Raw genomic sequence first — 27,079 nt, forward strand, 5'->3', positions numbered from 1 at the left:
GGCTGTGGTCACAGCATCAGGGTTGGTACAAAAAACAGACTGGAAGCTTGTGGCCTTATTCCTTCCTGTGCTGGCAGCACTGTGGTCAGCACCTGCTGCTTCAGCCCAGAGCAGCATTTCAAAGAAGTGGAGCTGTACATGGGCTGGTTTTGTACACATTTCCAAAACTGACTATTTAATACACTGCAAACATGTCCCTGGCTAACACAACTTATTATTACTACATGTTAGGGCTTTTATTGCATAATCTTGGCATCAGCTGCAAAAGACAACAGAGTGCTCCCAAAATGTATCTTACAGAGAAAAACAAAACAAAAAAAAAGAGATAGAAGAGGCAATTCCAGCAAAACATCTGTGATGACATATTCAGCCCATTATTTTGTCAACAGAGCAAGTATTTGGTGGCATAATAAAAGGATACACTTTGCTTAGCAAAAACATTAAGGGATAACAGCCAAGTTAGATAGGGTACAATTAAAGGTTTGCTTAACCCACGGGATTCCACTTCCAGAAAAATAAAAATACAGCTGGTTTGATCCGTCCTTCTAAGTTCTATTTGTATATTCTTGTTTGGGGATTGAAAAAAAAATTGTTTTTTAAAAATTTGTGTTTCATTCTCCAGAAGTTTTGTAAGTTAATCATAATAGCAACAGAATTCTGAATTGCAAAGGGGAAAACCAAGCCCACCTGGGAGAAGAGATAACAGGAATTAATCATGTGCAAACTGCTTTGAGGAAAAAGTGCACAATCCAGTTTAAAGCCTCATTTTAAATTACTCCTGAGCACTAATTTTCTGCTTCATTTTGTTAACATAATTGATGCTAGACTTCAACACATCTTGGAAATTCACTGCATATTTCCTTCTGATACATTTCTCCAAATAAATAGCAAAGAAATGCTAATTTATTTCAGTGTATTTTTCACATGAAAGTTGACCTCCTCTATTTCAAGGTTTCCTACAGGCTATCCCATGAAATGGAAACTAATAGAGGGCAGGGCACCTTGCAGCTGTTCCAATGACAAATACCATAGATAAAGTCACAGTTCAGTTTTCCTGCAGGCAGGCAATCCAAAAGTTTTGCCACTTGCAGTATAAAATACAAAGAAAGAAGCAGCATTAGATAAACCTCATTTCCTGGCAGAAATTGCCATAAGTTTTTTGATTGGAAGTCATGCCTAACCCAAGGGAGCTGCTGAACAGGCATCTGATTTACATTCGTGTAAATGAGTGCAGAATGCCTGCTGTAGATGTGTTTGTCTTTTGCCTTCTCCTTTCCCTGTCATATTATTCCTCAAAGAATATAGGAGAGATTATGAAAGGGGATTCATCAAATTCCTTTAGGTTCAGGTTTAAAAGCAGCCTGACAAAATGGCACCGTGCCCTCCCCCCTCGTTAATGCTTGTGTGCCTTTCCTGCAAGGCTGCTTCAAAGCAACACAAGAAAGAAAGCCTGAAAATGTTTAAATTGAGTTTGTAATTAATTTCTTTTTATGTCTGAGATCCTCACCTCTGGTTAATACAGTCCTCCCTTCAGCTGGTAATGGGCTTGAGACAGTTCTGGACTTTGTGAACGTTGAATCTGAAGGTAACCTGTCACTGGCACCTGCAGATTCTCTATTTGTGGCCTTAATGTTCTCTGTTGCTATTCATAGTCCTTTCTTGATTTTATTTTATTTTCAGTCATGTGATGCCATGTTCTAAGTTCAGTACAGAAGAGTCTGTTGGGCTGTGCCAAAGCCAAAAGACAACCTACAGCAATTTTGAACGTGGAAAGGCATAGCAACCTTTGGGATTATTGCTTAGCAACTGCAAACACACAGAGGAGTAAAACTCACAGCCCAGCTCCACAGCAGGTCTGAGAAATCCCTAATTCACTTCAAGATTTTTAATGGTTGATGGGCATATATTAAATCCCTGTTGATTTGCAAGGCCACTTTGAATGAAGGAGGAATAACATCTATTTTGATACCTGCTCCAAAGGTAAGAAAAACAGTTCTTCAAAGCTTCAGAAAGCAAAGGAGAAAATGTTTTTAAATTTTAATTGTATTGAAAAGATCATGTATGAAAAGGGTATTGGGCTTTTTGTGATGAGATAAATATGCTCTATGAAACACATGAGGGAAAGGCAAAATTATTTCTGAGCAATAGAATGTCAAAGAGATTGAACTTTGTTTTTGAAAGGACTTTTATAACTCAAACATCTAGAAAATATTTACCTAAACAAATTTTAGTCATTCCTGGCTTTACCCCACCCATCAAAATTCTCTAACAGAATAAAAATGAAACCATAAGAATATTGTTTATGGGCACATTTGGGTTTTCTACAGAAAACACTGGGATAATCTTTTTATGCCTGCAGGGATTCTAGCAGGCAAAAAAGAATATTTTTCTTACAGAAAAGGAGCCAGGGAAGTGGCATCCTACTAAATAATGGAAAGCTTATCTTGCCTTCAGCTTGAACAAAGGCTGACAGGAAACTTTATATCACACTTCAAATTTCCTGGGTGTTTCTAGAGCTTGCCTCTGTGCTCCATGCTCGCTGTTATTTGGGCTCCATTTGGGAGTGCCATAGACCCTGAGAGCTCTCTAATATTATTGTAAAATCATAAATTCATAGCATCATTAAGTTTGGAAGAGACTCCAAGATCATTGAATCCGTCATTTGACCAAGCACCACATTGTCAGTGTGACCATGGCACTGAGTGCCAGGTCCAGTTGTTTCTTGAACACTTCCAGGGATGGTGGCTCTCTCCTTTCCAGTGCCTGACCACCCTTTCAGTGGAGAAATTATTCCTTTTGGCCCAAATTCTCAGCTCATGAAAATCACTGAAGGTTATGAGCCAATGGAGTCTTGCCCATTGTGTGTCTCTGTAATCCTCCACTAATCCCAAGTTTCATGACCTGATTGTAGCATTCCTCTGTTGTTTATTTTTTTTGTTTGTTCTTCCATGCCCTCTTAGTCTTCTTCATCTGTACTGCATTAAAGCACTGGGCACAGTTCTCCATGCTCTGCTTCCATTCCTGGAGTTATGTGGATGCCATGGAATTGAGACAGAACAGTCACACTGCTTGTCTCATGTTTTGTTTTGGTCAGAGACATGGAGATCCTTTATAAACATTTACCAATCCTCAAAACCATCCTAACAAAAGGTTGAGAACAGTGTAGAAAACATATTCATCATCTTTCAGAATCAGCCACCTCATAAAGCAGAGTGCAGTTGTCACTTTAACATTGCACAGAAACTGCAGAGGGTTTCATAAAGGATGTTTAAGAAATAACATAAGTATTTGAAACTACAAGAATAGTTTATTTTGGCACAACAAAACCAGCTGATTTGGAATGTGACCAGAGCATTTGGTTAACACCCTGCTTTGAACCAAGGAGTCTGGTTTTATAGCTTGTTGAAAGGAACTCACCTAAGCAAGGAACAATTCCACAGGGTGGACAGGTTTTCCTTTCTGCAGTTGTAAATCCAGACTCCTTTCCAGCTCATGTCCTTTGGTGGCAAAACCAACTACCAACCCAGAAACCCTCCCTGTGGGTCAGGTAGGCAGCTTGAGCCATCCCGTTCCCAGCAGGAATGCACCTTTGGAAAAAAATTACTAGAAGATGCCAACAAGCCCATTGAGAAAACAAACCTAGAAATTTAACTCTGTGACACATCCCCCCATCCAGGCTGTATTTGTACTCCAACAGTGTTAATGAACCAGAAGGTCAACATATTCATAATTAAATTTGTGTGCCAGGAGGGCTGTAGATCACATCTATGCATTTCCTGGAAGGCTGAACGGCTTCAGAACAGCTACAAATGCTTAAACAGGAAGAGCAATGCATATCAGCAGCAGTGTTATTGCTATGGATACTGAAAGGCCTCAGTGAAAAGCACTTTTAAATAAAAACTTGAAGAGGGTAGAGTGGTAACAAGTTCAGAGTGGAGTTTCATCTCTAATTTGGTGTTAGATTATTTCTTAATATCACCCTTCCCTTGCTGTTGTTTCACACTGAGCTGGGAGATTTGCAGCATGCTGCTGATTTTTCATGCTTTGAATCAAGTAGTAACCAGTCTTCTGCTCCATTCTGTGTGTGTTAATTCCATTCCAGATGCAGACACTTATGCATGGAGATATGTAGGGACATTTTTCAAATTGTGCCTTCTGAGCAGCTCAGTTTCTTCCTGATATTTCACAGAATGAACATTTTAAGCCGTGAAGTTCTTGAAATTGTGAAGGGATTATTACTTTACAGAGTGATCTACAACATAAAATGCTTGTGAGCAACTTAATCACAGAATTCATGGTAGAGGTTCCTCCTTTCTCTAGAAGCTCTGCTGACCCATGCACCTGTGTCCTTGTTACTTTAAAATGTCCAGAGCAAAAAATAATTGCCGCTGTTGAAGCAGTTTGTGGGACAAGCTTCCTCACTGTTCTTCACAGCCTCAGAAAAGCTGAAGCAGAGGAAGCATGTAGAGGAATCTTGCTCCTGGGTATCTGGAATTTTCCATTACTTGCTTCCTTTGTCTCATATCCACTGGATTTCCTGGAGGCAGGGAATGGACCTAAACAGAAATTATGTGCTGGGAGTAAGAGGATTCCACTGGTTGGAACTGGGGGGCAAGTTCCAATCACTGTTCACTGCTTGGTTTCTGAGTGTCTAAGTCACCTGGAATTAATCATTCCCTTTTTGTGTCTCAGTTTCTTCTGCCCTAAGAAAGGAACACATTAATTTAGTTGCTCTGTCTCCAAGGGCTGTTGTGATACATAATTAATCTTTATAAATCATTTACTGATCTTTGAAGTAAAGGGTCTGTATTTATTTAAGAGTACAAAGCAGCAGTAACAGAATAAAAAACGAACATAGAAAAAATATTAGTTAATGCCTAACAATAGACTCTATTCCTGTGTCACCTGTTAGGGCTCTGGTGCATCTTTTGGCATTATATAACAGCTCCTTTTTTTCTGTGTCACAGTGATTGAGGTATGGCTGCTCAGCCAGAAGAATCAGCCCAATCTGCTGATCTACAAGATCCAGAACTTGGACATAAGGATAGGACTGCAGCAGAGATGGAAAGCTATCAGGGGGGTGATGAACTGCCATGTTCCAGTAATTACACTTCGTGGGAAGAGTGTTTTCATGAAAAGGTACAACAAAGGTGTCTGAGTTTGCAGGAGACAAAGATAAGGCTGGTTCAAGCACAAAAGGCAGAAGAAGCAAAGGTGAGGAGGAGAGAACCCGGGGACAGGCTGGCCAGAGAGTGGTACAATGAGGACAAGGAGACACTCGATACTCGCATCTATTTGCTCGACAACCTCCTCCCTACATTAATCCCAGGAACAGAAAGTTTGTTAATGGCAGTGGAAAGAAACCATGTGCTTGTATCAGACCAAGAACCAACCAGATTTAAGCCCGTTAATTATCTTGCAGAATACCTGATGAGGCACAACCCTCAGTATAGTGTTCCTGCAAAACCAGGACCATACCTGAGAGAAATGAAGGTGGTCTCAGAGGAGCTCAAATCTTTGAGGCAAGGTACACCATCACAGAGGTGAGAGCACTGACAGTGTGGCTGGTCACAGGGCCAGAGCTGGTGTCTTGGTCTCTGTTTTATAAAAGGAATGGTGTCCCTTCAGCCTGGCTGGCAGAATCTTGAGCAAAATACACCTTGTGGAGTGCAGTGCCAGGGATGGTATTTGTCTCATAAAAACTTGAGAAGCAGGACAAATACCAGAACATGGCACACAAAATTAAACACTGGTTATTCTTGTTTAAGGCAATATTCTGCCCTTCACAAGGATATAATTCCTCTTTAGACTCTATCTTAATAACACATGAGCAATGCAAACTGCATCCAAACTGGTCTAACTTAGTGACAGCAGCTCTTTGGGACAGGTGTTGGTATGAAAGTTCTGGAGACTCTTCAGATAGTTGCTTCTCTAGTCTTCCAAACTTAATAAAAACATAAACTTTTTTTCCTCCTTCAGGATGATTTCTCTTGACCAAGCCAACAACATTGTCCTGGCATATTGCAGAAGCTGCTTTTCACCCAGGATTTTTATTTAGGCTTTCCTTTTATATTCTATTTTTCCTTTTAAAGTAGAAACTGTTTTGTATTTTGTTCTGTTGCTTATTTCTGGGCTATACTTAATGTATAAGTATAGTATAATACTTAATGAATATTGGAATAGGGTTCCATGGCACCTTACAAAATGCTAAGGTTAAAATGTGAGAGCATTAGATGAACAATAATGCTTTTTTTCATTGCTCTCTTCAGGAAAATATAGATGTGAACTTTTCAGTTCACAGATGATCCAGAGGTGATTGTGATTAATGTCAAAATTACTCATTCACTACTAGATCACTTTATTCTGTATCTGTGTTTGTAGAATAATGACTTCTGTTTGAATGACTCTATTTGCATAAATAGTGCATACACCTTGAAAATTGGTTTCAGTGTCAGGAATTAGGGAAGTAAAATGTTGACATGTCTTATGCATAAACCCTAAATGAAGATAATTGAAGTTCCCAGTATTATAATGCTTAAAAGGATATGTTAAGTCTATCTGAGCTTCTGTCTCCACATTTCCATTAAACATACTGCTGCAGTTTGTAGGAACATGCCTGATGTGAACACAACAAAGCAGCGTGAGAAATGAATTCCATACAGTCACTGATAAAAGAATTCTGGTTTTCTTTTCTATTTTTTAAATGTTGGTCCACTGAAACAAATGAGCTGGGGAAATATGTCTTTCACTGAGTTTTCACACAAGCACAGGCTGTTCTGGAGGGATGTTTAGGATGTCAACCTTGCCACACCTTTGCTTTGGGATTTATCATTCCTGTTGCTTTACAGAGGGACACCTGGATATATCTATTTTATTTTGAAAAAGTAATTGAACTAAAATACATACAATTGCCTGGGGTTTTGGATTGGGCTTTTGTTGAATACAAAGTGTTGGCTACCCATGACCTCTTATCTTGCCCTTGGCTATTAAGCCCATCTTTACATTTGGAGACGGGTTCCCCATTTGTAGCTCTCAGAGCTGAGTCAAAGGAAGTGACTATCAAGACTTACAGAAATAAATTTCTCCATAGACAGCATTGCCAGGGGGGTTCTGTAATCATGGCTGTAGCAGGTTTTGCATATCCACTGGTAGTAGTATCATGGGATTTGCATTCACAGCAGCTCAGGATTTACATATCTGTGATGACTGTATTGTGGGATTTGCATAGGATTCTTAAATCACAGCAACACAGGATTTTAACAACACCACACAGCAGTGAGACTCCTCATGCGAGTCACTGGATTTCAAACAGGCTGGAATTGTTACAAGAGCAATGCCAGTCTGTGCTTCACACCTCTCACATAAGCACCAGAAAGGTGAGGAATGAAATTCTGGCCCAAATGAAGGCCCTGGCAGCCTTGGCATTACCTTCAGGCAAGGCAGGATTCATCACAGGTTCCCATCTAACACTTTTCTATCCTCAGTGAGCTCTCTTGGACTTCCTCCAGTTTCTCCTTAACTGCCACCTGACTGGGAGTAAGGCAGGAAGGAGAACAGATGGGAGAAATTCCTTATGCACATGGACTGATACCTGAAACAGAGCCTTTGTCCAGGGATGGGAGTCCTTCAGGCTGAGTCAGCCATCCCTGTGTGGGAGGCAGGCAGCTCTCTTCCTGAGGAAACATGTTTGGTTCTGCAGGGAGAAGTCACCTCGCTGCCATCTCATCTTTTCTGGAAATGTCTGCTCCAAAACAAGCTCACTTTGCAATGGGTGGTGCCTGGTACTGTTACCCCTGATTTGCCATTATTGTCTGAGGGACACCAGGCAGAGGATGCAGCTGCCCAGTTTTAGGACCCTAGAAATGAATGCAAAACTGCAGCCCAGTGCAGGTGCAGCACAGAATGTAACTTGTGCTGGACACTGCCCAAATTAATCACCAGAGCACTTTGGCAGCTCTGAGCACAGCCCAGGCTCTGCTTCCAGTTTGCAGACAGCTCCAGAGGAGGAGTTACCTCTACAAATGGTCTTGTTTTTTCTTTTTGCTGCAGCATACATTGGAGAAAAATCTGTTTGTCCATTTAGGTTGGTACCTGCTGCATTTCTTCTCTTCTCCAGCTCTGGGAAGGAGTCAGAAGTTGGGAAAATATTTTACCCTCTCCCTGCTATCAAAGTACCCAAGGCTGAGCTGCCTCAGCAGCACTTGTGCAATGCCCACCATCGATTAAGGAGCCAAATGATTCATTAAGAAACCTCTGTGATAAATGGCCATGAAGAACAAGGACCTTGTGATAAAACTGACTGTGATCAAAGTGTATTGCTGTGACATGTAAAACAGGTCTTTCTGTTCATTAAAGAAAATATTGATGGGTTATAATTTGTAGGATGACCCCAGAGGAACAGAAGAGGGCAGAGACAGGATCAGCCCATTTCACAGGATGTGAAACACGGGGAAGAAGGAGCAGGAATCGTTACCTAAAATATAATTTTTGGAGTTGTCAGGTACAGAAGAGGAGCAATTCACCTCTCTGTGAATAGCTACAGAGGGTGTGAAGGCCTCGAAGATGAGCAGCTGCCTCAGTGCAGAGAGATTCCAGCAGCCTCCATGAACAGGAGCTGTTCTCTCCATATTAACTGATCATTTGGCTTTAAGAATTTTGACCTTCCTAAAGGGTTTTTTCCCCATTTCATAAATTAACAAAGTCAAAATCAAAGCAGATGAGTTCAGGATCAATTTTATTCGCTTCTTTTGTTGTGTGAAATGGAAAATTGAGAAAAACATGGCTGGGTGTTTAAAGGAAAAAAAAGCAGGAAGAAAGGGAGCTGACTGGGAGTCCAAACCTGCAAACTTCATGTGTTGAAAATGATGGAGAGGCTGAGGTATTACCCCTGTCCTAAGGCAATGAGGGCTCTATTGTGTGAGGCTGCTTCAGAAATTTTATTGAACATTGTTCTTTGCCAGTGAAGTGCTTGTGTGAAAAGGTACTTGAGTTTGGAGACAATGAAGACTGATGCAATTTTGTTGGTAAATCAACTGTAGCAAAATTATGCACCTGTCTCCCTGCTAGAATTGAAAGGAAATTGAAGGACATCTACACAATAAATGATAAATGTCATTATAAATGCGAAGGTAAAATGTATTGCTGTTGAAATGACACAGAACTAGGAGAGCTGCACAGATGATTTTCCATTAAATGTCTTCCACACAGACAGGAATTTCAGCAAAGAGTTGCTTCCTTTTGTTTTGTTCTTTAGGGTAGGCTTAATCAATCTTAAGTATGTCTGTGATGGTCTCTTTCTAATCCATGTTCCCATGTCCTACAGGCTGGTCCAGATGAAGGCTGAGGCAAAGAAAAAACATGAGGAAATGGAGGAGATAGGAAGACAGAAGGCTGAGGAGACAGAGAGGAGAAAGGAGGTGTTGGCAGCTCTGATCAAGGAGTGGACAGTGGATGGCCATGAAAAAATCCCAGCAGCACTGGTAACGAGGGAAGATCCTGCTGTGGTTGTTGCAGACAGGGTGAAAAGGACATTTGTGTTAGTGCCATGTACCCTGGCATGGCAGCATGGGGCACAAGCATGGGTGATGGCTCTGCCACCACAGGATCAGGGGACAGGGCATTGTTCACAAATCTTAACTATGTGTAAGACCCATGACTAGCCCATATGTCTGATTATTCAGGGAGATTTATTTTAGTAATTGTCTACTGTTGTCTGCATGACACAGGCTATGACTTTGAATTTTAGGTTCAGAGTGCCTTGAGGTCTTTTCCAGATGTCACTGATTCTATTCCTGAAGATATGAGAAAAGGCAAGTTTTCAATATGTCTTCTTTAGTTTTATTGCTGTGATCTGAATTCTGATGTGAACCGTGAGCAAACAGCAAATGGATTTGATAACAGAGAAAGAATCTCTAAGGGTAGTTATATCAGAATATCAGTCACAAATCTTCAAATGGATTGGAAAGAAACTGAACCACCATGTAATTCATTCATATGATCTTGAAAAGTATGGAAAAATGTTTAAAAAATCTTTCAGGGAGATAGAAAGACCTGATGCAGACCTTTTCCACTTACATCCCTTATTAGCCACACATTGCCATGTGCTTACTGCTATTTTTAAGAATCACTGTTCCAACCTCCTCCTTTTTGAGTTTGTCCATGGGAGGTCTTGGCAATACTGGCATACTGGGAGATATGGAACAAAGGTGGGATCAACAAGATTAAAGCCTGACAGTGTTGTTACCTGTTGTGGTTTCAAGGGAATTACTGAGGCTTACCTAATGCTCCACCCAATAGCTCATCTCATCAAGCCATTCCCTTGGCCAGTCCCTGGCATGCAGTGGCACACAGCCCAGGGCCTCTGTACCAGAGCACTCAGCTCAGAGATTTCCATAATTCCTGTCCATTTTCTATAGCTCACACTTGACCTCCCCAGATGATGATAATTGAATAGAACCAGGAACACTGAAGTGGCAACTCCAGCCTGCTGCCAGCCCTTTATACTGAGAGCCTGTAATGCTCATGAATGATAACAAATGTGTCTCTGCTGATTTGGGATGGTAAACAGGACACTCCAGAGTGTTTCTGTTGCTGCTGGAGTCACCTCTGCCTGGAGGTCACCCTTGGTCAGCCCTGTCTGTATTACAGAATTGTTCCTCTGAGTAATCATCCAGTATAGGTGGGATGTTGTGTGACTGCCAAACACAGCCCTGTGCTCCTGCTGTGGAGCTGTGGCTCCCCAGTGCAAACAGACCCTGGGACATGAGACTGTGGAGGGATTTCCTGCCCAGTATTTGCTCTCCAGATGCTGGGGGTGCTCTCTGTACTACTTCTCTAATAGGCTCCATTTCTTAATTTATTTCACTTAATAGCATTCAATGTACATTAACAGAACATTACACTCTGTTTTATAGTTCAATAAAGATAATGTACAGTTTAGGAACATTAACCAACAAGAGATAAATGCATTCTATGATGAATTTTCTCATTATTCCTGATATATTTAGAAGAAAGAACAGAAAAATAATGCCAACAGAAATAGCATGTCTGTTCTCAAAGAACTCATTCAGAAACCTATATAGATATTTGATGTCTCTTCTCAGTTCCATTATAGCAGCCCAGAAGCTGACCAAAACATACTTCTGAATATCATCATCAGTAAAAATATTCTCATATTCTTGAGAAAATTACTATGATTTTCAGATTCTTCTCTTGCAAAGCAGAATCCATGTCTCCAGAGTCTAAGGCAGTTTTATCTGTTTGTTAAATCAAAAATCATTTCCTCCCTCACATAATTAGTTCTAAGTACTGTTAAAATCATCCAAATTTGCACCAACTTATGTCAAGAATAAATATAACTCTACAGTTCTGAATAGCTAAATGGAGATTCTCAGCAAGAGAAATGCAAGCAGATTTAGATGGTCTGTGTACAGACAGATGCTTCAGCTACTGTGGGATAACCTCAAATAAATGTCATCCAACATGAGAAGAAAGTTAATGTAACAGCACATTGTGCAAAAATATGTGTACAATATGCAAAATCACAACTGTTGCTTTCTAAACCAATTTTTTTTTTCTTACCAGCAACCCATGACAGGAAGCTGAAAATCTTAAACACATTGGAAAAAATAGTATACCTAGATGAGTTCACAAAGGTGAGAAATGAAATAAGAGTGTTTGGTTCAGAATGTGGTGTTTGTCACGAAGTGTCAGCATTTCCCTGGGGACAGCCCAGAGGAGTAAGTGAAGGGCTTCCCTTCTCCAGCACTCCAGGTAACTGGCTGTGTCTGGACATTTCACATTCCATCTCCATCCTCTGCTCTCACCACACTTCCACTCTGGCCAGCTGGAGGGAACTGTTTTGCTTTCCTCAGCGCTGCAGCCTTGCTGCTCTTTGGGAAGTGACTCCTGGAGTGGTGGTTTTTAGGACACCCCTCCCCATCCCTTTCTAAAATGTCAAAGCCCTGAGTCACTTGTGGATTCAGACTTTGACTGGCTGCTCACAGGAGGTTTGGTGTCCCACTACAACCATTAGCCTGGTGTAATTAGTAATATCCTCACAGTATTGTTATTTCTGACTAAGTTCCATTAACCAGGATGAACCAAGCCATGAAGACCTGGGATGAGAAGCCTTTGTCCTGAAGTGTCACTGGTCTGAACCATAAACAAACTGCAACAAGTCTCATAAATATTCATGAAGCATAACCAACTAGTTTTAAACTCAAAAGCTGTCATTGGGAAAGATCAGAATTGTGGTTTCCACTCATCAAAATCATAAATGTAGTTGGAAGTTTCACCCCATTACTGTGCTGTTCCTCAAGCTGAAAACAACCAAATTGTTTCAAAATATATTTATTGAAAGCTCTCCAGGCCAAGGCTTTACCAGCAAATTTTACCTGCAACAGAGCTGTATTTTATGGTTGGGTAATTAAACCTGTAAAAAGGGGTGTTTAGAATAGGAATAATGGCAGACCCTCATTGCAGCAGTGCTAGTGCGTGCTGTTGTAATAATTAAAACCAGAGTATAAAGCAGCTGTGCAGAGACTAATTCCAAGCAACCATGTGTGATTTTTTGTGCCTTCTTCCCTCTCAGGAGACTCACATGTTTGGTATTTTGCACAGGGATGCATTTTTATGGTAACTTGTTGAAGGTTTTTTTAAGCATGAAATGAGATATTTTTGAATTTAACCTCAGAATTATTGCATCTAATTAAGAAGACTATTGTGGATAATGAGAGCCCAGAGAATTGCTTTTGTCACTGCAATGAAGCATCAGTCCATAACCCCTATGGTACATATATATAATCACTGAATGAATTCATGCTCCATTAGCATTAGAAAACTGTTTAAAATATACTTTGTGTACTCTTTATTTTAACTCAATTAAAGATATGACAACAGAGATCAGAAGCACGAAAGACATGGATTGTCAGGCTGTCTGATTTGCCAGGAATGTTCTCTCAGAACATATTCTCTGATTCTTTCTCCAGTCTGGTTTTAATTGAATCAATTGATGAGGCTTTCATCACTTCCCTTGGGAACTGTTCCATCATCAGGACAGGGCTGCTTCTAATCCTCAGCTACAATTTACCTTTGTTCACCCCTTTCCATCACCCACCAAACCCAGAAAGAGATGATCTTCCTCCACGCTGGTCACAGCCCTTTGCCATGTGGAAAACATTGCTTTTAATGGACCTTAAAATTAAAAGGCCCTTTTTTTTTTCCCTTGAATTTAGTGTGGCTTTGGGTTACTTAAAGGCTATTAGAAACTCAGTAGAGAGACCTCACACATCATTGTTTTTCAGGTTTGGGTTTTTTTTGTTTTTTTTTCAAAAATGCAGAACAGTGGCTGTTGTATTCTTACATCCTTTGTGGCAGCCTCGTGGGGTCTTTTATATGAAAAGCATTTAAATCCCAGGGACCAGCCCTTAATGGTTTATTTCACAAGCTTTGTGCTCTAACACACAGAACCCCCAGCAGTCTGGCACAAAGCTATTGACACCAAGGGAAATGCTCACATTGTCTTTGCAGGGTCAGAATCAGGCTTTAAAGGTGAGATTATTTTCCACGATTGTATTAGGCTTTCTCCATTTCTAGTGAGATCAGTAGGAACAAGAACAGATCCATTGTTTTTGATGATAATGTGGTCCCAAACTATACCAAAAACTCTGGGTAGCAAGAAGGAGGCGTGGCAGCTTTCTTTAGAGAGGTGTCAAAATCTCTCAGTTAATAACAAATTAATGTACGTTAATTATGTGTACAGTAATTTACACATCAGCTTAAGCCTGTGATGGTGCCTCCTGCCCACATGGTGCTTGTAAACAGTGTCCTGTGAAGAGTTAGACACAGTATTAGTGCAGGAGCCTTTGGATGTGTCATCAAAGTGACATCCAGAATAACAAACTGCTTGTCCAACCTGCCTGATCCCAACAGCCTCACCTTTAAGATTCCTCTGTCACAGGGCTCTGGGTTCTAATAACCCCAAGAAGCTGGTGGATACCCATAGCCCCAGATGTGCCACCTTCTCTCCAACCTACATACTTTTCTAATGCTGAAATGAAGAAAAAACCCACATTGCCTTAGGAGCTCTTCTTTCCTACCAGCCACCCCTCAGGTCATTGCTTTTTTTCTGCTCTTCGTCTCTTTTCCACTTGTCCTATATATTTGGAAATTACACAATATAGACATGAATAATAATAACATATATTAATATTTCAGCTGGTTATTGCCTGTGTGGCATTTCAACAAGCCCAAGATATTTTAGCACTTATGTCAGGTATCCATACTCTCAAAATGGGATAATGGGAAACATTCTGTGCTTTGGAAATTCCTCCTTTTAACTGTATGAGCTCCCTGTTAGTGTGGCTGGCTCAAGAAACCTACTGTAATAATTCAGCCCAGGCTCTGGGATTGTGGTTTGTTCTGATGGCCATTATTATTTATGTCATGCACACCACATTTTTAGAACCATATTGCTTTTGCTCATAAAAGCCACATGACTATAAATCCAAAGTGTTAAGGTGTCTCCAAGGCTGGAACATAAAATCAATCTCAAGTCAGTAGTATTCCCAGTGTCAGAGGACTTGGGTGACAGCAGGCTCCTTTTCAAAAGGATCTTCCATTTTTTTATTGTATCCAACTGCTCCTCTAAACACTGAAATTGTAGGCAATGCTCCTTTTGTGGCATTTGAGAGTTGAGTGACTGTCACTCCTACAGGATGTAATGGCTCAAAATGCCTCCTTGGGGATGAAGTCAAGAATACTAAATGCTGCAGCAAACCATGGGGAACTTAAATCCTCCACAAGAAAATCGAGCTGAAGCCACAACTTTTCATAGGAGGGATCTGATCCAGCATCTCTTCTTGAGCTTGATAAGTGACCTCTGGACCAGGAAAGGAACTGTTCAGGACACATTTCTGCGGTGTGTCAGGCTTGTTTGGAGAATATTGTTTCTTCTGAATGGGGAGAATGAAGTAGGCACCAAGTCTGTGTTGTGTTGGCAGATTAAATTACAAATTCCTAAATATTTGATTGCACATAATAGATTTTTAGGAATTCAACTAAAGGTGAATATGCTTGAAGAAAGATAACCATGTCCACTGCTGCTTTCTCTCTGTAGCTTATCTTTCCCTACACTGAACGTGTGTCAAGTGACAAGTTCCAAGAAATCATGGAATGTCTCCATAAGTGTGCTGAGGACTTCCAAGAAGCAACAAAACATGACACACGGAGGCAAATTTTTATTGACCTCTTCCAAGCTTGTGATTATGGAAAGGTAGGCAAAGCAGCTCTCAGCCTGATTTCAATGTGGGCATGCTCCCAGTTTGGTATTTCTCTGGGTCACTGCTTGCTTTTTCTTTTCCTCAACTCTAGATCCTCTCTTTGTGCTTATTCAGCAGTGTTTTAGAGAACAATAGCTGCTGCACTGTTGTTAAATTCATAGTTCTTAGACACAGAAACATCCAATAGCCTATTACCTGATGGCTAATTAGAAACTGAATTACCTAAACTGATGATTTGGGACTGAAGTTTGGTGATTCTTGAGAAGAAATTAACCGTGGCCTTTAATTCTAAAAAATTACCTGCTTCCACAGCATGTTCAGAATATTTGAGTGCTAATTTATCTATTCAGCCACATTTCAGCAAAGCTAATCTGATATAGATTGACTTCAACAAATGTGCACATTATTTCAATAATTACATATATTGCATTAATTATGTTGCATTGCTTTATAGATCTGAAGGGCTTCTATCAATAAATCTCATAGTTAAAATCTAGAATGCAAAATAATCCACTTTTACAGCCTCTCTGAGAACAGTACTGTGAACTTCAACCACAGTTTATGGACAGGAAATTAAAATACAGTAAGTCAGTTACAGAGCTGGAAATGAAACTCAAAAGCCATAATTTGGTTTTCATCAGCTTTAAACTCTATCTATCATCCTCTCAGTACACCTGCATCTCCATTAAAAAGCAAACAAAAAAAGTGCTAGACTCATTAGAAAACCAGTAAATAGTAGAAACTAAAGAATCAATGGCATAAGCTATTGCTAAAAACTTGGGCTTCATCCAAAAAGCGTGGTACTTGTTATGAGTACCCTCACTTTGGCAGTTGCTGGCTACTACAGAGCAAGCAGTTGCCCTAACCCTAGTTTTCCCCCTACATAAATTTTATATTCCACCCAGCACTCCTCCAGCTATGCCTGCAGAGCCTACCCAGAGTGAGCTGTGCTCTACAATGTCATGCTAATAATGTCATTACCGCCAAGAGAAAGGAATTACAGGGCTCATTTCAACACCAATAGTGTGTTCTGGAGAATAGCAGGCAAACTGCTGTTTCAGGGATGAGGGAAGAAATGTGTCTGCTCCCCAGCTAGGAGGCATTTGAGTTTCCTAAGGCTTTGTCAAGAAGGGCTGTGATGGATCCTCCTGGCTACAAGGACATAGAAACCTGAGTCCTGTCTTTGCCATGGATTTCCAAAGGATCCCTTCTTTCCTTTCATATTTTAAGGCGACTTTCTTCCTATTATTTCTGTGGCAGTAATCACCATCTCCATGCTGTTAATCCCAGTGGAATCTCAGAGGCAAAGAGCCAAAAATACTAACACAACAGGAGTGAGCAGCTATCAGCAGTGACGCCACTGCTGCCGAAAAAAACCTGATCAGAGCACAGAGTTGTGGTTTCCAGGCTCCGAGGTAGCCCTGCCCTGCAAATTGAGATCACTAAAGTGTCGTGTGGGCCACGCAGCTCTTTTCAACTTGGCCTGGTTTCTTTTGTAAAGTTCTACTGTACCCACAGGGGAGATAAAATGCAAAGTATCCCAAGGACTTCTACCACTTGAATGTGATCCATTACCTGTAGAGCCCATTCTGCAAAGCACAGCAAAGCAGTTGTTTCAGTTCCTAATTTCCATTTGTTTGGGAGCAGGCAGTTATTCCAGTCTGCATGGTGAGTGTGGCTGGCTGCCTCAATGAGCTGCAATTAGGGCCAGGGAGCTGAGAAAGCAGTGTTTAAATTACAGTCAAATTAGAAGGTATCCACATGATCATTATTATGATTTCAAATGCATGCATCCAGAAGGATGGCAGCTCAGAAGGACAGCCTGGACTATCCACTGCAGCAGAAACTTCCCAAGACAATCCCAGAACACAGATGGATCACTGCTATAATACCCCAAAAGGCAATGGCTCTGTGAATTTTTAGCTATTGTCCCTGTGCTCGCTTGTATCAGTTTATTTTATAACTCATCATTAATTTCCAGGGATGTTTTAAACAAGGGATTTTAAAATGAAATTTAATTTAGTCAGAGATTAGTTTTCAAGCCAATGTAGTTTGAGACACTCCTGATTATCTTTCTTGCTGTACAGCAACAACAAAGTCTGCTTTCTCATGACCTTTTCTAAGAGTCTGTTCTACCCCCTTGCTCACTAACAAGCTCATTGTAGAGTTCAGGATACACACATCACCTTTCCAGAAAAACAATCAAGTGTTCAAACACTGACCTATCCCTGATTAAATGGCAAGTCTGGTTTAGTCTGTGTTGCCAAAGGAATTACTCACAGGTCACAGAACATTGCTGAAAACAGCTGAGAATCATCACCTGCCAATATCTAAGTGACAAAAAAATTAGGTCAACGTGTTTCAACTCCCTGGGCCCTAAAGCTGCCATGAGTTTTGGGCAGCTGTGCAAACACAGGTGGTTTTCTGTTGTGGAGAGGAGAGGCTGTACCTGTCCTGCTCACAAGGTGCAGCACGAAGGGCAGGTGGGCAGGAATCTGTCATCAGCCTCCTTAGTCACACACCAAGTGCAAAGAAAAGTCACCTTTTCTACTAAATTTAGGAACTGGGAAAAATAGCACAGCTGGGGAGAGGAGTTGGAAATGGTTTCTTGTTGTAGTGCTCCTCTCTTCTATAGTTGGCTGTACTGTGACATGCTCCTCCCAGGGTAAGTTGTAAGAAAAAGTGTCCTGAAATAACAGGAAGCCCTGCTAAAATGGCAAATCTGTGTAAATTGGAAATGTTTAAATAAGTAAATAAATACCTATTAATATTTGACAATTTCAGCTATTATATATTTTTATATTTATCTATATTTATATAAAATAAAATTATTGGATCCAAAGAACAAAAATCTCTTCAAGAATTTGAGTTTCCTAAATCAATTTATATTATTTTAATATGACAAAATGGTAAACAAATCCCAAAACAATATCCTTATTTTCTTTTTAATAATACTTCATTAATATATTCCCATTTTAATGAAGTAAAATTATGCAGTAGTACTGCAAAGTTCAGGGCAACCAGCAGATGATTGTGACAAGTAACAGCTGAGGAAATTTGAATGGAAGATTAAGTGTGTGTAATGGAATTACTGAATGGAGGATCCAAATATTTCACAGTGATCTGGGAATGCCTTTAAAACGTTGTGTGTTTGTGCATCTCCTAAAAGGATCAGAGCACAGTCTGATATATTCAACTGAAAGAGAAATAACAAGAAGAAATGTTTGCACAGGGTTGTGCAAGGTGTCTGTATGTTAATGTAAGACCCTGGGAATCAGGGCCTACATCTTGTGAGTTTAGGGACAGAATTCTGTGATGACATTTGTTGTTCCAAACCCACCCATAGCTGAAATTCAACCCTGGCTTCCAGCATTTTTTTCACCAGCTGGAATTAAATTACCAGATACTGAAGCACTAAAATTGTACCAGATGGCTTCTTACATTTCAGTTCTGGTCCTTTCTGCAGAACTGGCAAAACCCCTTCCCTGTAGAGGAAGGTGCTGCAGTACCAGCAAATGTGATGTGTTCACTTATTCCAGCATTAAATTCACCAGTAGGTGAGATGTATATCTCTGGGTTGTTTCCATATCCTCTGTTTTTAACTATTGCTGCCAATAATTACAGTTTCAGGTTATAAACAATGCAGTCATCTTGAGCTAATTTCCAGAAAAGAACAGCAAACTTCTTCCTTTATTTCTTTAGTCTAAGGGTAGGCAAAGTTCACAAGGAATTAAAAGGCTGGTGAAATTTACATTTTGCAGTTTTTAATCTCAGAACAAAATGTGAAAAGGAAATCAATAATTCAGATGGAAAGCTACTCACTACAAATAATGAACTTAAGTAAATCTGTTTCCTAATTAACTACTTTATTTCAATAATGGGAGGGAGATTACAAAGGTGGCAGGACTTAAATAATGACAACAGGAATAGATCATAAAATGGAAAACTTGCAATCGTTTAGGTTTGCTTTACTTTTTAAACCCACAATTTCCTGATTGGAAATGACCCATTTCATTGCCTTTTCCTGGGTTTATCGTCTGTGTACACTCACCCTGAGCAACAAGGATTTAATAAACTCTGCACCTTCCTCTGCACTGGAACTGCTGATACCTCTCTCACCTCTGTGGTCAAATGTCTATGAATTTTTAAAGGAAATTAGGGAGGTTGTCATAATAGCTCAGATTTTTGGACTAATTATGTTTCCAGGCCAATACATCACACTTCAAAGGAGATGATGGGGCACAAAACCAAACTACAATGTGCAGTCACTAAGGTAACACAGCACAGCCCATAATAGATGGAAATTCTTCCATGGTACTGTCAGGCAATCAATATCTGTCCTGAGAGTATGAAGTGTTGAAGCTTTGATCTTTACACAAAGAACTCCTTTGGCAGAACAGTTACAATTATCTCACTGTAATTTGTCAAGGATATGGAAAAGGAAGAGCCTGCAAGGTAATATGTGTGGAGAGTTACAGTTCAGCCCAGAAGAAATTTTTGCCTCTATGAAATAAATTAACTTCTTTGGAATTTGTAGTGATGTTCTGGTAATGGACAATTATCAGCCACAGGTAATTCTTGGCTGATGGTGCCTTTGTAGTGCTGCAGATGTTGATGTAAGTCACAAGAACCACAAGAAAAACACAATAATTGTAATCTTTTTGTCTAGGTTGGTGTCTTGGATAGACAAAAAATACTGGTCCTGCTGAGACACTTCTATGACAGAAGGCCCATGACTGATGAGTGGGAACTCTGCGACCCCAGAGAATGTGAGCACATGGGGTGTTTCAGTTGTGGTTAAAATGCTGGGAGTGTTTTAGGCTGGATGGTTCAGATATGTTTTATAAGTGTTACCAAAAAAGGGACACAAATGATTGCTGTGACCTGTACAGCAGAATTTGCAAGCACCTTTGGCAAACTGTGATGCAATGTTCAGAAATGCCTCAGCATCCAAAAGTTTTCCTGGCTACAAAATTCTGAAGTATTTTTGGGAAATAGAATTAAAGAAAGACTCTTTTTGAAACAATTTTTCTTTCTTACTGGGCAATATAAGAAGTTAATTTTGTGTTTGTACTAAAATACCTCCAGAAAGAAAGAGAAAAAATGGAGGGAATCATCTATATGAAAGTAAAATATTTTAAAGATATTGGACATTAATTAATTGCTGAGATCAAATGCAAGGCAAATTACATCTCTCCTTCTTAGTGTAGAGAATGATGAAATATTTATTTCAAAGGAAAAGTGGTGTAATACGTAGCCAGAAGAGCAGATCTCTGTAGGCAAAGATATTATTCTGAAGTTTTGTGCTCCTGAGCTGTGTCTTTGCAGAAGATACTTTCTGGTAGTTTGTATTTACTTGGCATTACCTTTCTTTTTAAAATTTCCTTTTGCAATACTGGAGAACATAAAACCAGTGGACACTATCAGCTTACACTTTTTTTTTTTTTTTTCTGTTTTTTGTTTTAGGGCCAATAATTGAGCTGCAAGATATTAATCTTATGGATTTCTGGGGAAGCCTTGGTGACCAGGAAGTTTGTGAGGAACTCAGTGAAAATTTGGTCTTGTCTGAAATGGAAATTTCTGAGGTAGAGATTTTAGGAAGTGAACCTGTAGATGATGACAGGCAAGAGACTGACAGAATGAGCACCAGCATTGCAGAAGAAGTTGTTGAAGAAATGGGCACGAGTGAAACTGAGACTGAAGGAATTTCCAGGGAGGAAAATGAAGCAGAAGAGCCAAGTGCTTCTGAAGTGGGCAAGGAAGGTGAGGATGCCATGTCAGCAGAGGAAAGCACTGGCCTTGAAGCTGCTGATTTGGATGGAGAACCTGGATCTGGAGAACCAGAGGAATCCATCCTGGATAGTGAGCCTGAGACAGAAACAAAACCAGAAGAAGATTATACTTCAGCCAGAGAGCTTGGATCAGAAGGGCAAGTTAGTGAAGAGGACAATGAAGTTACAGAGACAACACTTGAAGGTACAAGCAGTGGCCTTGAAGCTGCTGATTTGGATGGAGAACCTGGATCTGGAGAACCAGAGGAATCCATCCTGGATAGTGAGCCTGAGACAGAAACAAAACCAGAAGAAGATTATACTTCAGCCAGAGAGCTTGGATCAGAAGGGCAAGTTAGTGAAGAGGACAATGAAGTTACAGAGACAACACCTGAAGGTACAAGCACGGCCTTGGGAGATGGAGCTGTGACAGACACAGATGTCACTGATTCCCAACAGGACACTCCAGCTGCAGAGGCTGTGAAAGAAACCTCTGCAAGCAACGAGAGCCAGTCTGACCAACAGACAAGCTCAGAGGCAAGACTGCAGGATGAGAGCCTTCTGCATGACCAGGGTAAAGTGTTTTCTGTTTTCTGACAGACCTTAATAATTTTCTATGTATATGATTAGATTGGTTTAACTACAGGGTGTTTTAAATCCATTTCATAACCATGTGATTTCTGAGTAGAGAAGACCATAAGCTTTGCTATCTTCTCAGCATGGTGTTTCTTTTAAATCCATTTCATAACCATGTGAGTGATTTCTGAGTAGAGAAGACCATAAGCTTTGCTATCTTCTCAGCATGGTGTTTTCTGCCAAGGTTTCAGAGTTTATTCCTCTCACAGGATGGCAGGTGAGTCACTTTGCTGGTGATCTGTATTCAAGGCCCTGAGCAGACACTTTAATTCAAGTAGGGACTTTGTGAAGCAGGAGCATTTTTGTAATAAGGAGAAACTTTATGTTCTGTTTCACTCTGTAATATTACCATAGCAAGATGGGAACCTGAGCACATTAAATCTAGAAATTACTTAAATAACTTTTAGACTGTGACTGCCTATAGGGAGATGTGCTATGAGATCATCTAGCAGGAACCTTTTCTTTTAATCTCTCACTGTGTTTCCAAAGGATGATCCTACTTCATTGCCTACAAAGCCTTTGTTCTAGGAAGGCTGTGATCAGACAACTGTGTTTCAAAGAGGTATTTTCTTAAACATCCTAGAAGCACCAACCTCCTTGTTAGCACTCTGTGAATACTCTTGTGTCTCACGGTTTAGAACACTGCAAGGACTGGGTCTGCATTGTCTGAACAATCCAGTGACAGGTCCATTATGTAAAGCTGATGGTACAGCCCCCTGGTAACTACAGCTTTCTGTGGTAACTTCCAGTGCACAGCACTACTCTGTCCTTAGTCAGTCCTTGGATGTGCATCCTGTCTGTCTGGGACAGCAGTCCCTCAATGAGGTCTTTGTCTCAGACAGCCCCCTGCTGAGTAACAGCAATTCCAGCTCACCTGTAGTCAGGGTTTGACCTGGCTGTGGGATGGCATCCATGCCAGACTGGATCTGCAGAGCTACTATTAGAACAGCATAAGCAGATTAAGGCCTTTACTCAGCATGGAGTCAGTCTGTATTCAGCCGTAATTTCCCTGGATAGGAAGTGCAGGATTGAGGGCTGTGTTGATAGCTGCCACGTGGTTGGCTTTAGGGCAGCATTTGGCTTCCTGTGACAAACTGTGCTTTCTGCCTTTCAGACTCAGGTCCCAGCGTGGCAGAGATTCAGAACAGTCAGGATTCTTGTACTAAGATCTCTGCTGCAAGCTGCCTCACCCCGCCACAGTTTGTACAGCTCATGGACAATTTTGTTGGTGAAGACATTCCTCTGCCTATTGTGAAGAGGCTTACTGTATTTCTTAAAGCAGAATATGAACAGACAGAAGAGGAAAAAATGAAACAACGAGAAAAAGTAAATATTGATAAGTTTTGCTGATCCCATGTCCAAACAAAAACCAAGCAAATGCCACAAACACTTTGCGAAGTCAACTGTTAATCTGATGCTGGCACAGCTCTCCACTTGCAGCCTTGCATCCCCTGTTCCTTCAGGAGACCTTTTACCCCTTTGTTGTCATACAGATGCTCCCTCCCTAGCCCTCAGCTCTGGAAGTGATGACAGACTCATCCTGTTAGAGGTTGTCTGTCTGTCCTAGAGCCGAGCTCAGTGAGACAACAGTTGATAGTTAATTGTGAAAGAGCCCAAAACATTCCATTCTGCTTATTCACCTTTACAATAGCCAAGAACCTGATCTCTGACCTACTGCACTGGCATGTACATAGGAGGTTGTGGATGTTTGGGGAGGATTTTAAAACAAGTGTGTTTGGGTTTGCTATGTGCATGGCTGGATGTGAATGTGCACAGGCTTATTTGGTTTTAAGTTACAAGTTGCTCTTGCCATGTGTTGAAAAAAAAAATATTCTCCTTCCTCATGCCCAGCATCAGTGTGCCTCATATCACTTCAGGTCTGTTTTGTGGTGCATTTCCCTAGCTGGGTTTTCCTCAGACCTCCTTCTGGTTTCCCTCTGTGCTGCTGACCTAATTTGAATGAGATATTGGACCTGACGGCTCCACAGTCCTCACTGAACACAGCACACACTGCCAGTGTTTTGGCTTTTGAGAGAATTCCACTCCAGCCAGTTATGCTTCTATGCTGGGTTTAGAGGACAAATGGTAACATGTATTTGCTTGTAGCCTACACACTTCAGGGCAGCACCAGCAAAATAACAGTGTACAGAAATATGAACTGTCATGTCTCTGGATGTCACTGACAAGGCTGTGGTTAGCTCTTGGTGAGGAGACATTTGTGTTCTGGGAAACTTGCACTTACCTGAGCTGACATCACCTTAAATCCAGCACAGGCTTCATTTGTTCACTGTGAAATAACTCTGCAGTGCTGGTCCTGCCTGGTAAACTGAACTGTCCCCTGTGTTTAGTGTTTCTAAGTTATCTCCCAGGTTTAATGATTCATCTCTAGGTCTGAGCTGTGTATGTACAGATTCAGCCTGGCCCATAGGAATGATGTGATTGGCACAACCACTGCAGAGTGTGTCCACACTTGTGTAGTGTCCCCATTTGTGTAGTGTCCCCATTTGTGTAGTGTCCAGGAGTTACCAAACAGCAGCTGTTCCTCTGTTGCAGGTTCAGCGCACGTCTCACCTGGCCCAAAGGAAACAGCTTTTGGAGGCACTGTTTGAAAAGTGGGACAGCAAAGCATGTGGATTTCTGGAACTGGAAGAGGTGATTGCTCTTCTGAGCACATTCAAGGGACACATGGGAAAAGAGGCCTTGATGAAGGGTAAGGAAAAAATCTCTGCTCTGTGAGAACAACACAGGAGGCCTTCAACCATTCAGTGACAGGGCTAATGAGGCTGTTGCAAGCACCAGTTTGGTTTTGCAAGCAGTCATAAGCATACATAGTATGAGGTGTAAAATGGAAAAGAACAGTTACCAGACCTATTTGTTAATGCATTGCTCCATCCCCTCCTCCTGTGCAAGATTCCCAGGCAGAGAAGCAGCCCAATCTTTTAATGACACTATGAGTTGAAAAATTATTTCAGCTGTAACATGCAATGTATACATGTGATATGGCAGTGAAAAAGCACACATAAAGCCTGAGGACATGTTTGCACTTTTAGTCCAGTCCATCTGTGTTATCCAGCTATTTTTAATAGATACATTTTGCTGTGCTTCCAGCAGGAATGTACCTCACAGGAGAGAACAGCTTTCCTTATAGATCTCAAATAGCCTGTAGTTATCCACACTGTCACACAGCTCTTATGAATTACAAAGCAGCTTTGAGTATCACTTCTCTGTTGGTTATTTCACTGCATAAACTTAGCAAATTTGGTCCTTGATAGAAAAGACTTTAGTCCAGCAGAAGTGCTGCAGGTTCACCTGAACTGTCTGGCAGCCTCATGCATATTAACTTGTGGGCATAAGGTGCTCTGAAACACTGTATTGGCAATTAAGAATATGTCTGCATGCGTGCTTGGGTGGAAATGTCTGTTTTGTTCATCTCCATGCCCGTCTTCATGTTGCTTGTTCTGCTGCAAATCACTAAAAATGGCTCACTTTGGCAACCACCAAAATCCCTTTATCCTTTAGCTCACTGAAGGCAGCTGGTGGGGTGGGGAGCACACCAGTGTGTCACTGTTAATCATCTCCAGGCTGTCCAGCCAGGAGAAACTGGCAGTTCACTGCTCTCTTGCATTCAAAGCATGCCAGAACATACCATGGAAATATGGAAGGACACAGTCCCTTCCATGAAGGGCTCATAAACTAAAGGACAAATAAATAGAAAGGGAGAATAGCAAAATCAATACCACCTACCAGCAGCATGAATTATTTCTAGCAGCCTCAACCTAATCTCTCAAGGATGTGGGACAAGCAGGTTTGGGGGAAGGGTTCACAGACATTGCACTTCTCCTGGATGGAAACACAGAGTAAAAAGTGAGTAGAATTATTTGATTGTCCTTGCAAGTGAAAAGTGCAACATTAGATATAAAGGGGAAAATAATTCATTATGCTGTGGCTCAGTAGTGAAGGAAGTGATCATAGCACATTCAACCTCATGTCTATTTATTTCTGCATCCCTTTCTTCAAAGTGAGGAGAAAGTGGAGGTAAAAATCAAAATATTTTATATGATCAAAAAAATTCTCCATCCTAGTTCTGTCAGAAAATCAGAAATTAAATTAGAATACTGAATGTTTCTTAGATGATGGGCTGGATAAGACAGCATTAAGCATCATGGCCCCACCATGATTGAGGCCAAGTTAGTACTTGCTACTTCTTCAGCTACAATCTGTGATAATGATGATTAAATGGTTTGGATTGGAAGGCACCTGTAAAAATCATCTAGTCCAACACCCTGCCATAAGCAGGGACATCTTCCCTGATTTGAAAACAGGATGCAGAAAGAATGATGGAAGCATCATCAGTGAACCCCGGGCTCCGGGAGCCAGCAGCGCCTGCACGTTGCTCAGGCTGTGCAAGAGCACCCCCGTGAGCCCAGAGCCGGGGCTGGGCAGAGCCCTGACAGACCGGCTGCGAGCTCAGCAGCAGCAGGACAGAAACCAGGGCTGTGCGGGATTCCTGCTCACGGGAGGGAAGCAGGCATCTAGAGAAAAGGATGCGTCCAGTCTGGAAACTGGAGATTGCCTGCTAGTGTGCCCATTTCCATGTAGGAGACAGCTAAAAAGAAACCTAGAAGGATGGGCTGGAACCTGTTTAGGTCTTGTTTTGAATTTTGCAAAACTGATGAATCAACTAAATTTTCCCTGCCTTATTTTCTGTTTTATTTTTTACTAGCAAAGGAAGAGCTTTGCTCCCAATACCCACAAATCAGTAAAGTGGGCAAGCTGTCCCCAAAGGCATTCCAGATTTTCCTTGAATTAATTGCTTCCAAGTTCACTAGCAATGAGGATGAAACTATGGATAACTTGGTGAGATTCCTGACCACAAGTGTGGAACAAAGTCACACCACGAGCTTGCAAAGCTCAGCCAGGAGGAAATGGCTGCAGGATATCCAGAAAGCAGCTGAGACCAGTGGAACAAGCATGGAACCAGTATACAAAGCAGTGATGAAGGCCCTGTCCCAGGTAGCATCCTTTCTCTGCCAGTACTGAAGGAATCTCAGGGATGATTTTGTCTCACTTATGGAAGAGCTGACTCAGGGCAGCTGTAGTTTTGGAGCTTCTGAAATGAAACACACCAGAGTTGGTTTGGGACAAAGTTAGTTAATTTGTATTGGAAATAGTTTCATTTTTAATTTACAGCTGCAACTTTAGCTGTTTTTCTCACCATTAAAGCCCTCCTCAAAGCCAAACTTCTGTCACTGTAGCTGAAGTGTTCTTGCAGTGTTGTCTAGGTTTGTCAATGTGGCAACTCTGGTACTTGTTTGGTTTTTTCTTAAAGGAATCTCCTATTGGAGGAGAAATCCATAGGACTTTTTCTTAGGCACAGATTATAGTTAGGGA

The 27,079-nt window shown here is 41.0% G+C and overlaps 1 protein-coding gene across 2 annotated transcripts in view; it reads left to right on the forward strand.

Moving 5' to 3' along the window:
- EFCAB5 (EF-hand calcium binding domain 5) overlaps positions 1 to 27,079 on the forward strand; it is a 35,226-nt gene that overhangs the window by 987 nt on the left and 7,160 nt on the right. The window contains exons 2-13 of one of the 2 annotated variants that reach the window (XM_039721014.1): positions 1,500 to 1,585; positions 1,681 to 1,980; positions 4,968 to 5,543; positions 9,323 to 9,479; positions 9,746 to 9,809; positions 11,584 to 11,654; positions 15,119 to 15,274; positions 19,951 to 20,050; positions 20,748 to 21,626; positions 22,803 to 23,014; positions 24,242 to 24,398; positions 26,412 to 26,701. In XM_039721014.1, the coding sequence (XP_039576948.1) occupies positions 4,978 to 5,543; positions 9,323 to 9,479; positions 9,746 to 9,809; positions 11,584 to 11,654; positions 15,119 to 15,274; positions 19,951 to 20,050; positions 20,748 to 21,626; positions 22,803 to 23,014; positions 24,242 to 24,398; positions 26,412 to 26,701 (2,652 nt within the window). In that variant the 5' untranslated portion in view covers positions 1,500 to 1,585; positions 1,681 to 1,980; positions 4,968 to 4,977. The remainder of the gene's footprint in view (positions 1 to 1,499; positions 1,586 to 1,680; positions 1,981 to 4,967; positions 5,544 to 9,322; positions 9,480 to 9,745; positions 9,810 to 11,583; positions 11,655 to 15,118; positions 15,275 to 19,950; positions 20,051 to 20,747; positions 21,627 to 22,802; positions 23,015 to 24,241; positions 24,399 to 26,411; positions 26,702 to 27,079) is intronic. The other variant, XM_039721015.1, reaches the window with a different exon arrangement.

Source organism: Passer montanus, unplaced genomic scaffold (assembly GCF_014805655.1).
Source record: "Passer montanus isolate IOZ18808 unplaced genomic scaffold, ASM1480565v1 scaffold44, whole genome shotgun sequence".
NCBI classification, from domain to species: Eukaryota; Metazoa; Chordata; class Aves; order Passeriformes; family Passeridae; genus Passer; species Passer montanus.